The sequence below is a fragment of the Chaetodon auriga genome, chromosome 11, assembly GCF_051107435.1.
Source record: "Chaetodon auriga isolate fChaAug3 chromosome 11, fChaAug3.hap1, whole genome shotgun sequence".
Taxonomy (NCBI): Eukaryota; Metazoa; Chordata; class Actinopteri; order Chaetodontiformes; family Chaetodontidae; genus Chaetodon; species Chaetodon auriga.
The window spans coordinates 5,499,018-5,513,703 of NC_135084.1; the positions used below are offsets into that span (position 1 = coordinate 5,499,018).

The window sequence follows — 14,686 nt, forward strand, 5'->3', positions numbered from 1 at the left end:
GAATACATAGCCACAGTGACACAAACACACACACACACACACACACACACACACACACACACACACACACACACACACAGCTCCGTGAAGGCTAAGGCTGGTGTTATCCTTCCTCTTTCTAATTGGTAACAAATCTTATGAAAGGATCAAAACCAACAATCTCAGCACTGTGTGTGTGTGTGTGTCGTCCAATCCTGCATTCCTCTGTGCCATAGAGCTCCATTAAACTATTCCACTATTGAAAACACATCAATGAGCCACGGCGTTGCACTGGGAGTCGTGTACCCACAAACACACGCTCTGTAGTTTATTTTGAGTTAATCATACATCCTGCTGTCATAAATACTAGCTTGGGCCAGATTAATCTACCACCGGGTCCCAGGGCAAAAATGAGCCGTGGCCCCTTCAGTGCCCGTCAGGTCAGCTGGCAGACATCACTAGCTGCCTTGTGTTTGTAGTGTGTCAGTTAGTTTTGAATATTTTGTCATGCCACTGATTCATTGTAAATAGGCTATATGCACAAGCACTGAAAGAGATGAAGCTTAAGTTCCTCATCATTTCATTTCTGTTTTTGCTCAGTGTGTTACCAAACAAACCATTCATTTATTTAAGTTTAGGTTTCACAAACTAATTGGCTCACAGTGAAACCGGGGCCTCTGGGGCACCAGAGGGCCACAAGCACACCAACAGTGTATCAATCCCTGGCTGAAAATAGTTCCCTGACCAATTCACTGACTCACTTTTCTTTTCATTTTTGATGAAGCTATGTATTTTTGACCTGGTTTTAAATATTTACATCTTCATTAGGAACCAGCAGGTTTGAGGCATATCATGGGATTTGTTGACTGTAAGAGAAATACAGAATAACAGCAGCCTTATTGTTTGAGTGCATTCCATGAAATGGTACCTCTGTTCGTGGGGACCCTCCTCTCTGCAGCAGCCCCACTTTGCTGCATTTTTACTTTCGACAAACCAATACTCAATATTTTAAAATATTCAGATTTAATGAAGATTAAAGTTAGTTTCGATTAAAGTTAGTGCAAGTTGGAACCAAAAATGGTCATTGTGTGCCTTCTCACTCTCACCTGCTTCTGATGAGCTCCCAGTTATTTCTGCAGGCAAAGCACTCTTTCACTTTCCAGAATTGCTTCCCAAAATGGCTTTGGACCACTCTCTCCCAGAGCCTGAATCCTCACTAAAAGCTTAAAATTTCAGTTAAACAACTCCAAAAAGTTTCAGACCCCCTGCTTGACATACAGTAGATGCGTCCAAAAATAAGGCAGATAAAATAGCTGAGTCCTGCTGTCCTTGAGCGTCATTACTGCTGCTAAGCCAAACGTTGGCACTGGCTGCTCCACTCTTGGGCTTTCATAAAGCAGGGTGGCATCAGGTTGGGATTGGGAGCCAGCTTTGACTCTTTTCCTGTAGTGACTCAGGCCTCTATGGCCGAGTATGAGTCACTCCTCCAGTTCCTGGATCGATATTCAAAAAGCAGGCAGACATGAATCAAATAACAATGAGTCAGTGTCAGAGAAAATCACCTCGCGGCCATTTAGAAATTAAGCACTCCAACTCTCTCTGTCTCATTCTCATTTACTCTCCAACACTTATTTTTAAAGTAAATTTGGTCCCTTGTTACTCCGCTCTGTCGTGAGATGTTTAAGTGAAGACCTTCAAAGTCAAAGTTTCATTCTCTGCAACTCTTTCTCCAACCTGTCTCCCTCTCAGCATCCTCTCTAGCTCGCCACAACTCTCTCTCACTGCTGTCTTTAATCCAGTCCCCACACACAAGCACACACACACACACACACACACACACACACACACACACACACACACACACACACACACACACACTCTTACTGTGGAGGAGTCATCTGCAAGATTGATTGGAGCTCATTCTGTGTCCTATAATAGACAAGCATTAAAAAGTTTCCTCCCTCTCATGCTATTTGTGAAATTGAATGGAAGGTAAAATGCATGCCAGAATTAGAAATGGGCTTCCGGTTTGCAGCAACTGGGTGTATGTGTGTGTGCGTCTGTGTGTGTGTGTGCATGCGCATACAGAAAAGGAATGTGTTTGCATGCAGTGAGATCCACCCACACTCACTTTAACACCTTATTATTTGCAGAAAAGAGTTTATCACCTTTATAAAATGATAAGAATCTGGGGATTATGAAACTGGTCGTATACATTGTGTTAGGTTGCATCAAACTCATGTTAAAAAGCAGTTTTTTAAGGCACCACAGGTGAGAGAGAAAAGCTTTAATTCTGCCAAAATAAAACTTTAATAAGACTGAAACACATTTTGGGTTCATTTAGAGTCAACATCATGGTTCCTAAAATAAGAACAACATGCACAAAGGGAATGAAGACACCTTTAGTCTTACTGGATGAAGACAAAATAACTTTTCAGTTTTTACTGCAATTACCGACCAAATGATCAGCATTAAAAGAGATAAGTTTTTCAGATTTTCAAGACACTATGATTTGTAACACTATGTGATTAAGATTTTAGCCTTGCAATTAAAGTAGTGGGTCAGTTTTGCTGGTAAATATCCAGGACAGTGTGTGAAAAACAGTATTTTGTAATAGAAAAATAGGAAATCTTCATAATGTGTGTCTGTATATGATACATAGGCCACGTACCTGTAAGTATTTTCCCAGTGGAACCTAGAGATAGATCTCAAAATTTTATCTTTGTGTCAAAACACTGCTCAGCTTCTCATGTAAAGTTTAAGTCTTCAGTGTATCTTTATACAGTTCTCACGTGGCTCATGCACAGAAACAGTCCCCTGTGTAAAAATGTGTTCTTCGGTTCAGCCGACGCTCAATGATCCAGATCACGTAGGTGTGCCTAAACGTTACGGTCCTTTCAGTATGCAGTTACCTCTTTGTGCTTACAGCGTTTCCTTGCTGAGCCTCAGTGGAGGGACACATCCTGGTCAGGGTCAGAATACTCACAAGAGGATCCATAAGAGGACAATGCTGGCTAGGCCTCAGCCTCACACTGTCATTTTACACTTTAAAATGTCCTGGAACTCTTTTGGATGTTTTGCCATTGACCAATTTCCCCGGCATGGGATCAATAAAGTTTTATCTTATCTTATCTAAAGGCAAAGCACCGCAGAACCATTTGTCACAACGACAAACCCTTTTCACATGTAAGCAGTCCTGTGATCCACTGTTGATATAGAAATATTGATTATAGCCACTCTGAATGATCACAAACTAACTGACACACGGTAAACCTGGAGTCTCTGGGAAGGAGGATCTGGGCGTTGTTCTCTTGGTAATCCAGCCTTGGTCCTCATGGTGACATTTAGGTTGGCTGATGGAACAGAACACTCATTTTACATTGTCTAGGTACCATGAAAGGATCGTTTAATGGCATGGCTTCTATCCTTTACCTTGGCCGTGGCAGCAGAATCTAGCACCGGGCATATTTTAAAAGAAGTTATACGTGCTCAATAAAAAAAATCTAAAAATATATTTATTGAGTTTATTCTGAATGTTCAAATGTTTCCACAATACGAGCCTTCTTCTGTGCTTACCTCTCCATCAGAGCATGTATGTGCTGTGCTGTGGCCTGGCTGCTCACCATATGGCAGCAGGGACATGGAGAATCTCTCGCTCTCTAGTTTGCTCTATCTGTGCCAAGCTCTGTTGTTCCTCCTCCGTCCCTTCCCCTCCCTCACTTCCGTCACAGACCTCACCATGCTGAGCTGTTCGGCTGTACTCTCACCTCCCCCACTCCCTCCATCCCTCCTTCTATCCTCCCATCATTTTCTTATATCACACTCTCTCTTATTCCCTTCCAGTTTTTGATGTATTAACAACTTACTGGAGACGAGAGGCGAGTTAATATTCATCTTGTCAGCCATCAGCGCTTGCTAATTTGTCTCCAGCTATGTAGTCTGTTAAAGTGTTGGTACTGAAAGTTTTGGTTCGAAATTACAGTAAAGAAGAGCAGATTAGGTTTTCAGGAAATCCCAGCACTGAAGAAAAGTGATGATTCATGCCAGAATAGACTGTTGTGGTTTAATACAGTATGAGTGTATGTGATGTTTCTTACAAACCAGCTCTCTCCTATGCGCCTCCTGTTCTTCTCCTCCTTCCTCCTTTACTCTTCTCACCTCGTCCTTCCTTCTCTTTCTCTGGATGCACTTCCCTGACTGCCTTTCCAACCGCTTCCTCCTCATCCTCACTCTTTCTCTCCGTTTCTCACTCATTCTCTCTTCCTAGCTCTCTTGTGTGCCTCCCATGTTCTTTTGAAATGGTGCTCGTCTTTCTATCAGGAGAAGTGTCATTCGAAATATCATTTAAAATGATTCTGAAGGCTAATATCATCACTGGCCTGCCTCTGTCTCTCCAGCAGTAACTTAAACACCACAAAAACATGGAGCAATTGAGAAAAGGCTTCCAAAAGAAGCATAATCAAAGTGTTTTTACTCAGAGTGTAAGGCATGAGCTGAGAAAGGCTGTTGAACTGTGCAATGTCAACCTCAACACTTGACATTTTAGTCTAGTCTTAGCTAAAAAAAAATATATAAAATCATTAAAAAACATTGTTTGTCTGGTCTTCCCAAGACCATGAATGGGCATTTTAATCAAACTTCAAAAAAACTGCTTTCAAATAAGGTTTCATCCAACTGATTTTAGGCAAACTGGCGCTGAAAGTAAGCCAGAAAATGACAGGTTGTATGATTAAGAGTGCAGCTTTGCAGAGCGGGTGTGAGAGAGGGGTCCGATGTTATTTTTTTAAGCAAGGACTGACATGGAACATGTTCCGATTTGCATGTTTATTTTTAACCGACATGACTCAACCAAAGAGGCCCCCTGATGAATAGAGCATACTGTCTTTACAGTCAACCGCAGAGACAACAGAGATGTAGTTCTGTGATTGACTGTTATAGACTGTGGAACACTCCTTCATTCAAGTTGTCATTTGGTTTGTACACTGCCATTTAGACACATTTGGAAAGCATATCTGCAACATTCTTGTACACAAGCTAAGAACGAGACAGGTACTGCCCAGCATACTGTGTTAAAGGAAGCACGTGCAGCCATCCAATGACAAGATGGAGATATGAATTATCCAGTTTCTGATCTAGTTTTTTCAGTAAACACACCACACTGATCACAGTTATTTCAACCAGCGTAGCCTGATCCTAACGTACATTTCAGAACTGATGTTGCTTTACTCATTTGAGGTGCTTTAGCGGGCAGTTTACAATGACGGCTTTACCTTTATCTTTTCCATTTTTTCCATCTACAGAGTCAAATGAATGTCGTGATCAGCTGTTCAGTAGTGCATTAGCCCAGCAATAGCCCAGGTAACAGGTTGTGCAATGGAGACAGTATCATTGGTGTGTAGTTTGTAGTTTGAATAAAAGTGACTTAAAATTCAATGTAACCCGTGTGATCAGACTGAACAAAAAGTGTGGTTTAGAGGAAGCATGAGTGCATGCAAAAACAGGGGTACTCACAAATAAACTTTTTTTGTGGTGGGAATTAAGTCCGGGAAAGATGAAAATACTTCAGCTTCAGTGAAACGTCATCAAATCTACAGGCTTTCACTTCACAAACATACAGAGCCCAGACTAAACAGACAGGACTGGAGTTCCTGATCAGTCAGCAGCTAAGCTGTCACGCAAACACACAGTTGGTGCGTACTTTGCAAGCTAACTTGCTAGTGTCTGTACAGTTGGTGCATTAGCTGTTTGAGGACGACAAAGACGGCAGAAACCCACGAGTGATCAAATCTGGCAAAGGCAAAACTCTTCTTAGCCTTCATTCTGAACACACCTTCAGAGATTTAGACACATCTTTTGCTTTGGTGTTTGAAAGAATCACACTTTCCATGGCAGCATCATAGTATTCACAGTTCATTTCAGACCTTCTCGAGGCAAAGCATAGTTCTTCTATCCTCGAGTTATTTCTGTTTTACAATGCTCACCATCACCACTCCCTAGTTTACCACAAGCTCAGTGCTTATAATGCCCATATAATTGATCCCAATGCACTTCAGTGCATGTTGATTAGCACACTATGTGCTGCTGCATGTATGATGCCTTGTAAATCCTTATCCACAGTGTTTCAAATAAAATAGAATATAAATAACAACGCCTAAAATATAACGATAGAATGATTAGAATTATATAATATAAAGATACAGCTTAACACAATTAAAGACTGTTCACGATTTTTCAAGGAACTGTGGGTACTCAGTATGTCACCTGGGTGCAGGGAAGCTGGGGTGGAGTCGAAACATGTACTGTGTTACCAGTTGTTGTCAATGAGTCAACAACAACAGACCCCTCACCGGTCATTTCATCGATTACTGGCTCCAGGCTCCCAACCTGGCCTTTGAATAAAAGGACCAGCAACAGTCTGGGGCCCATAGGAGGGTGCTCACCAGCTCTGCTGTGTCGGTCAAGCTCTGAACCTCATTACCATTCTCAGCTAAGTGGGTGTTGAAGAGCTCAGTGGTTGCTGCACAAGCATTTACCACCAAATAGATATAAAAAGTGAGAAGAAGCGTGCTGGAGAAGGCGCTCTGTCACAGGCACCTTATTAGTGAAGTGCACACAATAACATAAAAACACACACACACTTGTACGTAATTGGACAAATACCTAAAGAAGACTATTTTTGGATTACATCTGAGATGAGATAAAGCCCAAAGTGTAGAAGATTGAGGGAAAGAGGCTGAGAGAAAGAGATCAAGTTCCAAAAAAAAAGAAAAAGAAAAGAAATAAAAGACAAACAGAACAAAAGATAAAGATGAGAAGAAAAAGAGAGAAAGGGAGAGAGGGTGGGATGGAAGGAGAGAGAGGAGGGACAGATGGAGAGAGCACCAGAGCCAACAGCAGAGCTAAGTGGGTAGTGTGCTCCCCAGACAGCGCTCCATATGGCCTGGCAAAGCCATACACAGCCAGGCAGCACAAACACACATAGACACAGCATGCACACACACAGACACACACAGCATGTATACACACACACAGATACCCACACACTCCTCGACACAAACAATCGGATTCACACACAGAGCGCATATTCACACATTGCCATGTACCCACACATGCAGAGCTCGGTCTGAGGGGGATGCACTCTTTAAAAGAAATGACAAAAGCACCCTATTAGATGTATTTTTAATCTCTTTTGTATCAAGGTGTCAATTTACATCACTTCGATCCTGACATTTACTGTAAAATCAAACTGCAATTTTCTGTCCTAAGAGTTCTAGTTGAAGAGGAGCACTCGTGTTGCCTGTGCATGTACACCTTTGACGAGCGGTGCATTCACTGGTTTATCAGAATGCACACTGATTATTTGTGTGATATAGACTGGAGACATGTGAGGAAATGGTTGTATGTTTTTTAACACATTGCTCCCATCTGGCATGTTTGTCCAATGCTGCAGCTGTCCGTAAGGTGTTCACTGGGGTAGAAAACAAGGTCACCTTTGTCTGGTATCGCTCAATAGATGGTTTCCACTCAAATTTGAGCAAAGAACAATATTCTTGCGCCTGGTCAGTAAACCCTGAAAGAGTATGGGCTTCAAATATCTGCCAATAACTTACTTTTTCACGCAAACCAAGATGAAAAAATATGTGAGCAGCTGGACCATGGCCAGTTATTTTAAAAGAACAGCGTAGGTGACTGGCCAACTCCGAGATTGTTAAGATAAATTGTGAATGATTTTTTCAGGTTATGGCACTATGTGTTTCAAATTACCAAAAAAAAGCTCTTCCAAAGTGCTGTTGGGGGATGGTGGTCAGAAACTGCAGGGTGTTTTACATCCATGACATCCATGTGTCTCTAAACTGAGTTGAGCAGCCTCATTGTCTGACAAAGCTCTTAAAGGATAGTTTGGGCTCATCTGTCTTATTTTCATAGTTGTGGTTATGATAAAAGTGTAACTCATGACCACGGTGGCAGGTGTTCCACCCGAGTACGAACGCCATTACCTTTAGACGAGGTCAGATAACACAGCAAACATACTGAACCTTTAAACTGTAATGGATGTTTACAACAGATGGTTTGGGTATTAATGTTAGCGTTCACCTTTGTTTTTCTTCAAGTTTGGCCATTCTGAGGTTTTGCTTAAAATCTGTGTAATCGTCCAACTGCTCATGTTTGCGCCATCAGACTTCAATACAATATGGCCATGTTCACAGCACTCACACTGAGGTGAGCACCATGTTTAATATTTAAGGTCACTATTTTTTTAAGTAAGATGCAAGTTAAGCAAAAACCTTAAATGTATACTCATAAACTAACTCCCATTCCATCCCACGGATTATACAAAAAAATCCAGTTCAGAAAAAAAAGAAGAAATAAAGAAATGCATGGCTTTGATTTGTCTTATCCAGTAAAGACACAACGCTCTCAAACATGCAGAAATGTAACTGAGAGTGTGTCCCTCCCCAGTCCCCACTGGAGCAGAGACTCATGGGAAGACCAGGATAACAGCCAATCCCTGAAGAGAGTGAGGAAGTGACTCCTCACCAATCCCAGGGGTCACAAAGGTTACTACGGGGCTGCTGGGCCATCGCCATGGTGCCCCGCTATCAGGGGACACCTGGCCACATCACGTTCAGTGATGTGAAGTGTAAACACCCTCACGCTGCAGTACATGCATGCTGCCTTTTCAGAAGCGTGGGGTTCACTGTGCAGACGTGGGTGGTTGGAGGGAGGCACAGGGGTGGAGCGAGGACTGAAACATCCCATGCATGTAATAAGTGATGGCGCTTTGCCAAAATCTGACCAGACCTGAAAAGTCTGTCGCAGCAGAGCAAAACTGAAGAAAAGCTCATGTTATGACTACAGTCTTGTTACATGTCATTTGTAAATGATCTATCATTGATATATTGTATTATGAAGATTGTACTGCCACATTTCTGTGTGCATTGCTCCACGGAGTAAACTCACAACCGTTAGTTAAACTCAAATGCAACACTGGTATGCAAAAATACTGCATTAACGTAAGAACTCTCAATGGTGAATAATAACCATGGAGTGCATAGCAAAAAATGCTAATTTAAAAATGCATTCAAGAACACAATGTCATTACTACCACATACTGTATTGTGATAGAGTGATTTTATCATTTGAAAGCCTTGCATATGGTGATTAACTACAGCCCAAGGATTACATGTTCCCCTACAGACTAAGAAACTTTTACAACTCACGGGCTTATTAAAAGTTTTAAAACCCTGAGAGATTAACTGAAAAGCACACAAGTTTAAAACAAGCCCACTTTCTCTTACAGTGCTTTCAGATTACCAGCAGCTCAATCAACAGCTCACCAGAAGTCCGTTCTGTCTCTACTGAGCCGATCAACCTGACAAACGTTTGGCAGGAACCGACCATCAGCAGCCAGGTTTCCCTGCCCACTTTATTTCCTACAGACGTTACAATGATTGTGTGAATAAACATTCTGCCTTCAGAAATACACATTGAACAGTTAATGTCTGCCATCCAGGGTTTCCCTGAGCTTTTTTTTTTTATTTACTGAAATGAGCACAGGGATGACCGAGTGATACACTGATATTAAGAAATGTTGATTAAGTCTATCAGCTTGCACATTTCCAGCTAACAATGCAAACTTACTGGTCAGTAGATGACCAGCTTCGTGTTTCACCAGATACCAACAATAACAAGTCAAACCTTCTCTCACTGTTATCTAGCCAGCTAATCAGCATTACTAACAAACAAGCAAGATAACGACCAGTAATTCTGTTTCCACAAAAGTGTTTGAGCAATGTTAAAAGCTACTACCATACATTTAAACTATGTGTCAGCTGCGCATTATAAATTAGAATTTCTCTGTCATGACAGAACATTTGATGAGGATATAATGAAGCTGTCCTCTCCTGCAAACAGACAGCTTAAAAATGTATCAGTCAAAAGATACTTCCCTAAAATTACTGACACAGCACAAAAGCTAATCAATGACAATAAAGTAAAAGGCTAAATCCATTTCATTGCTTTCACCTCCTGCTTATACCATGTGTTTAGGGTTTAGCTGATATCACTGAAGCAACATTGTGAGACCAGGTTCAGAGAAACATGAGCACTGCCTGACCACTGTGTAAGCAAAGCAGGGGTATCCATGCAAAAGGTTCGGGAAAAAAACAAATAAACCTGGAAAACACACCGCTAACATGGGCTTTTTTTTTTTAGAACACTACTGTTTTCACTCCAAATTCTGGCTAAGTCACAGCCCAGTGTCATAAATGTGCCTCAAAGAGCTCAACAGCTCTCCTGGTTTGGTGTGGTTTGCATTAAAATCCCTCTATAGACATGATGTTATCTCTGTTCCAGTTCAAAGGCCACGGCATAAAGAACACTGTTGGAATACTGACTGTAACGTCTGGTGAATAACGCGGGGAATACTGACCGGAGAGGCACAGATTGTATAATGTTAGAAATAGGGGCCATATTGTGGGATTCCTCAGAGAAGCAGATGTGCTCCAGCTGACTTACTCTGTAATCCCACTTCACTCTGATCCAACAACACACACATACTCCAACACACACATACAGTGCACACAGATAGAGCATAAACAAGCTTTATCCTTTGATCATTGTGTGGCAGAAAAAAAAAGACATTACTGGCTGCAGAAGTCACTGCGAACAGAAATGCACAGAAACTGGCATTTCAACGTGCAAATAAGCCAGGGGGGATGGAGACGCTCATATAACATCAAAGAGAGAAAACGACAGTCTGTTTCAAGTAACGTTTGCAATTCAAGTCTGTATTAACAACCACTGATCAAATAACCAGACACACACACACACACACACACACACACACACACACACACACACACACACATGCACAGCAGTGACGGAAATATGATCACTGAGCTGAGACATGATAAAGAATCGCTCCTGACCAACCCATCAAGCATCCCATTCCCACTAATTGGGGACGAGATGGAAAGTGTTCTTCCAGCAAAAGCTAACCTCTAAGTTTGCAAAGAGACAGAAACATTCCATTCCCCGATAAAATAAACTTACAAAATATCAACAACGGAAATATTCTTATACATTTTGTAAGCTATTTTAATGACTTGCCTGTTGAAAGTGAAATGTTTGGAGTGAGTTTAACGTCCCACTGCTGAGCAGTTACACAGTGAACGAGTGTAAGACTTTTATTATGAAAGGTAGAAACATGGAAGGAATGAATGTGTAATGTGCTGAAGAACGTTGGATGCAGTAACACCATCTTGGTCAATCGCTGATAGCCAATATATTCGTCCAATCGTCCAATGCTAATATATACTGTATATGTTACAGTCATCTGACATGCTGTGACAAGATTCAGATTGCAGTGTCTTCACAACTGGTCACAAACTGCCACATGTTAGCCTCTGTAATCAGATGTGTGTTAGCGCAATGCTGTTTGGAACGTCTTGACTTCTCTGCTACAGACTGTGTACAGTCCCTGACTTCTGATCAATCCCTTTTAACTAATGATTCGACTGGTGCCCATCCAAATGCTGAAACAGCTTGTCCCCTCACAGAAAATGAATGAGTTTTTACTCTCACAACCTTGGATGACCAATATAATCCCTCCTACTCTGTGACACTGTTGGCTTGAAAAAGTCCATTATTGTAGTCTGATGAAAAGAAGGAAAACCTGGGGATGGGTGATGGATGAGGGTAACCTAAATGTTAAGTACATTTTTGTGGGTGTGCCATGAAAACATTTAGCTAGCTTCAGGTTCTCTTAGACTGAATCATCTGTTGTTCAGTATCTTCTGTTGATAGCTGCTTAGCTTGCTGTAGCTCACGTATGAAGTGAGGGAAACATTGAAAATGAAGAACAAAAACATTTTAAACAGCTTATCTTTCATGACGAGCACTGTTTTAATGGACGTGCGCCATTGACCAATTGTGAGGGATAAGAGAGCTGAAGTACGAAAAAGGAAGCTATTAGCTTATTAGCAGTTTCCTTTTTAGGTAACCCTGCTCTTCCCGAGTATACCAAAATAAATACATGGTTTGCAGAGAGTTAAGAGACAGGAGTCAGTGTTACAAATAGCTAAGTTAGCAATCAAGCGAGCTATTAGCCAGCTAGCTAGCAAGCTCCCAACCAGCTAGCATATGGTTAGCTGTCTTGCCACAGTAGTTAGCCTGCTAGCACTGCTACACCACATACTCAATCTGGAGTTGTCAATAAATTGCTGGAGATAAAAGTCAACTGAATAGTATGAATTAACATCCAGTATCAACTGCACTAGGACCAGAAAACAGCAGACTCATATGATCAGCAGCAGTTATTATTATGTTTGGGTTCACTCAGGGCAAACAGAACTGGTTAACTATTTGCTATGCTGCTCAGTGTAATCAGAAGTCATGCATTGCTCATCTGTTTTCAAAAGCTCATGTAAACTCCACATACAGGAATTGGAAGTGAAGAAGAAGTTGAGCTGAAACATGTCACAAACACACACACACACACACACCCACACACACGGATAGAAGTCATTCCTCCAGACCAGCAACAGAGCTGAGCAAACTGTGAGACACCCAGAGCATCTGAGTCCAGCCTAATCTACAGAGGAGGACGACAACATCAGCTTGTCTTTAATGGCTCAACAGGATCTGGACTAGACTTATCACAATTAGTGAGGCCATCTTTGTAGCAGAAGCTGTGCAGTTGCTGTCTGACAGACAACAGACAGCAACTGGATGGAAGTCACATAGAAGGTAAAGAAGTGTGCAGCATTTTCGAAGATGTATTTTCAGTGACACCAAGTTAAGAAAATATTTCCTAAATATAAATCAGAGAGTCTAAATGAGGTGCTTGTGCTATGCCTCTCCATTTAAAGTATTATACAAATTGCATAATAATATCACCAAAACATGAGTTCATATTGATGTGGTTGACTCATCCAAGGTGTAAAACAGACTTCTAAACATGAATGTGAGAAATAAGGACAGCCTGCCAGCTCTTCACTGGAGGTTGTTTCAGGCCACTGGGGTGAATGGAGTTAAAGTGATGCAAAAGCAAACAATAACACCTATTTTAAACTCATTTTAGGCCACTCTAATTCCTCATGGACAAGTTGATAATGAGTTGGTGGTTGAATAACTGCTGCCACTCACCGGACGTCGTTTTGCTGCGGAGGTTTCTTCTGCCCAACCAGGTTCACCGTTCTTGCTTGGATAGGCTTCTCTTCTCTGAAACACACGAAGGTTAGGACAGCAGTGTTAGGACAGGTCTCTCTTTGGTTTCAGTTAACTTACAAAAAACAACAGCTTGGAACAGAAGTCGGTAGTTGTTTTTGGACACACGTTACCTGTCATCCTGCCAAACAGCAGAGCATCCTGAACATTTCTTCTTCACGTGTTCATGTCAATTAAAACATGAGCATCACTCCAGGCTCCAGGCTTTGTTATGCTAGGCTTCCCTCTGGGTAACTGCTAGCTTTCAAATGTCAATATTTTTCTTTCATATTCTCATAAAAACTGATGTTTTAAAGTTGTTTTCTCTGTTTGGGTCTGATCATGTTCTCGCTCCTAATCAATTGTCGAGTTCCGTTTTAAAAGCATAGAGGTTTGCATTTTTAGCTGACTCGGTACAGCTGTGTCACCTGAGCTTGAATGACACTGCGCTCAGAGGACCAAACCAAAAAAAGCAAACGCTCCGGACACAAACGAAACCAGTTTGAATGCTCATTTAGACGCTCACTGCAGTGTTGGGGATACCTTTAGGCCTCAGACAACAATGACATGTTTTCAATATGTCCACTGACACAGTGGCAGTGTGATTCAAAAGCATCTCATCCATAAACATGAACAGTGGGCTCTGATCAGTTTGATCACAGAGGGAACTCAAGAGAGAAATCCCCGCCAACACCCACGCTGTCGAAAACAGAAGACATGTCTTTTTATCGTCAGTGCTGTGGGTACCCCTCTCACTATGAGACACTTTCTGCACATTAGGACTGGTGATATCTCTTTGTTCCGCATGGACTCTGTCCATCCTTTGCTGTACTGTACCGGGATTCTCCAGTAAGAATACTGCATTACCTGCTGAAGGGACTTACCAATCCTACCTGCTACATTCCAGCAACTTTCAAGATCTTGATAATAGATTTTCATATTGCGTTGAAATGAATGGAAGCCAGGTGGTGTCTCAAACTGCAGTATTCAAATTTCTAGAATATGCTTTACAGATGAGTTAGCTGTGCTGTAAAATCGATGTGATTTGTAGTCAGTATGGATGAACCAATCCCGTCCAGCAGATTGTCTATCTGACCAGTACTGACCTCATCAAACTAACTCACCTTTAAAAAAAAAAAAAAAGTCAGCATCATGATAAAAATTCTGTCTTTCCATTGTCAGTCAACATTCATTCACTACAGGCTCCTGATTCAATTTTTTGTGTTAGAGCAATCCTGGCCTCGTGTTACCTTCCATACAAATGATCCCTATCAGCGCCACACAAGCATGTAATGTACTTTAGGGAAAAAGACCAGCACTGGTATTGCATTCTTACTCCGTATTAGCAGATTCCCTGCGTTGAGGTATCAGAAACAGTAACAGGAGGGAAAAGTTGGATTGCTGCATCCCGCGTAGTTAATGGGCAAAGACATGCAAAACTGATATGAAGTGATTGCAATGCAATGCGAGAATTTGCCTCCACTGAGTTTCATCAGTT

General features: G+C 41.6%; 1 protein-coding gene across 2 annotated transcripts in view; it reads right to left on the reverse strand.

Annotated features, from left to right (window-relative positions):
- Positions 1-14,686, reverse strand: part of rims1a (regulating synaptic membrane exocytosis 1a) — an 86,932-nt gene that overhangs the window by 69,045 nt on the left and 3,201 nt on the right. For both annotated transcript variants that reach the window (XM_076743013.1, XM_076743012.1), the window contains exon 2: positions 13,129-13,203. In XM_076743013.1, the coding sequence (XP_076599128.1) occupies positions 13,129-13,203 (75 nt within the window). The remainder of the gene's footprint in view (positions 1-13,128; positions 13,204-14,686) is intronic.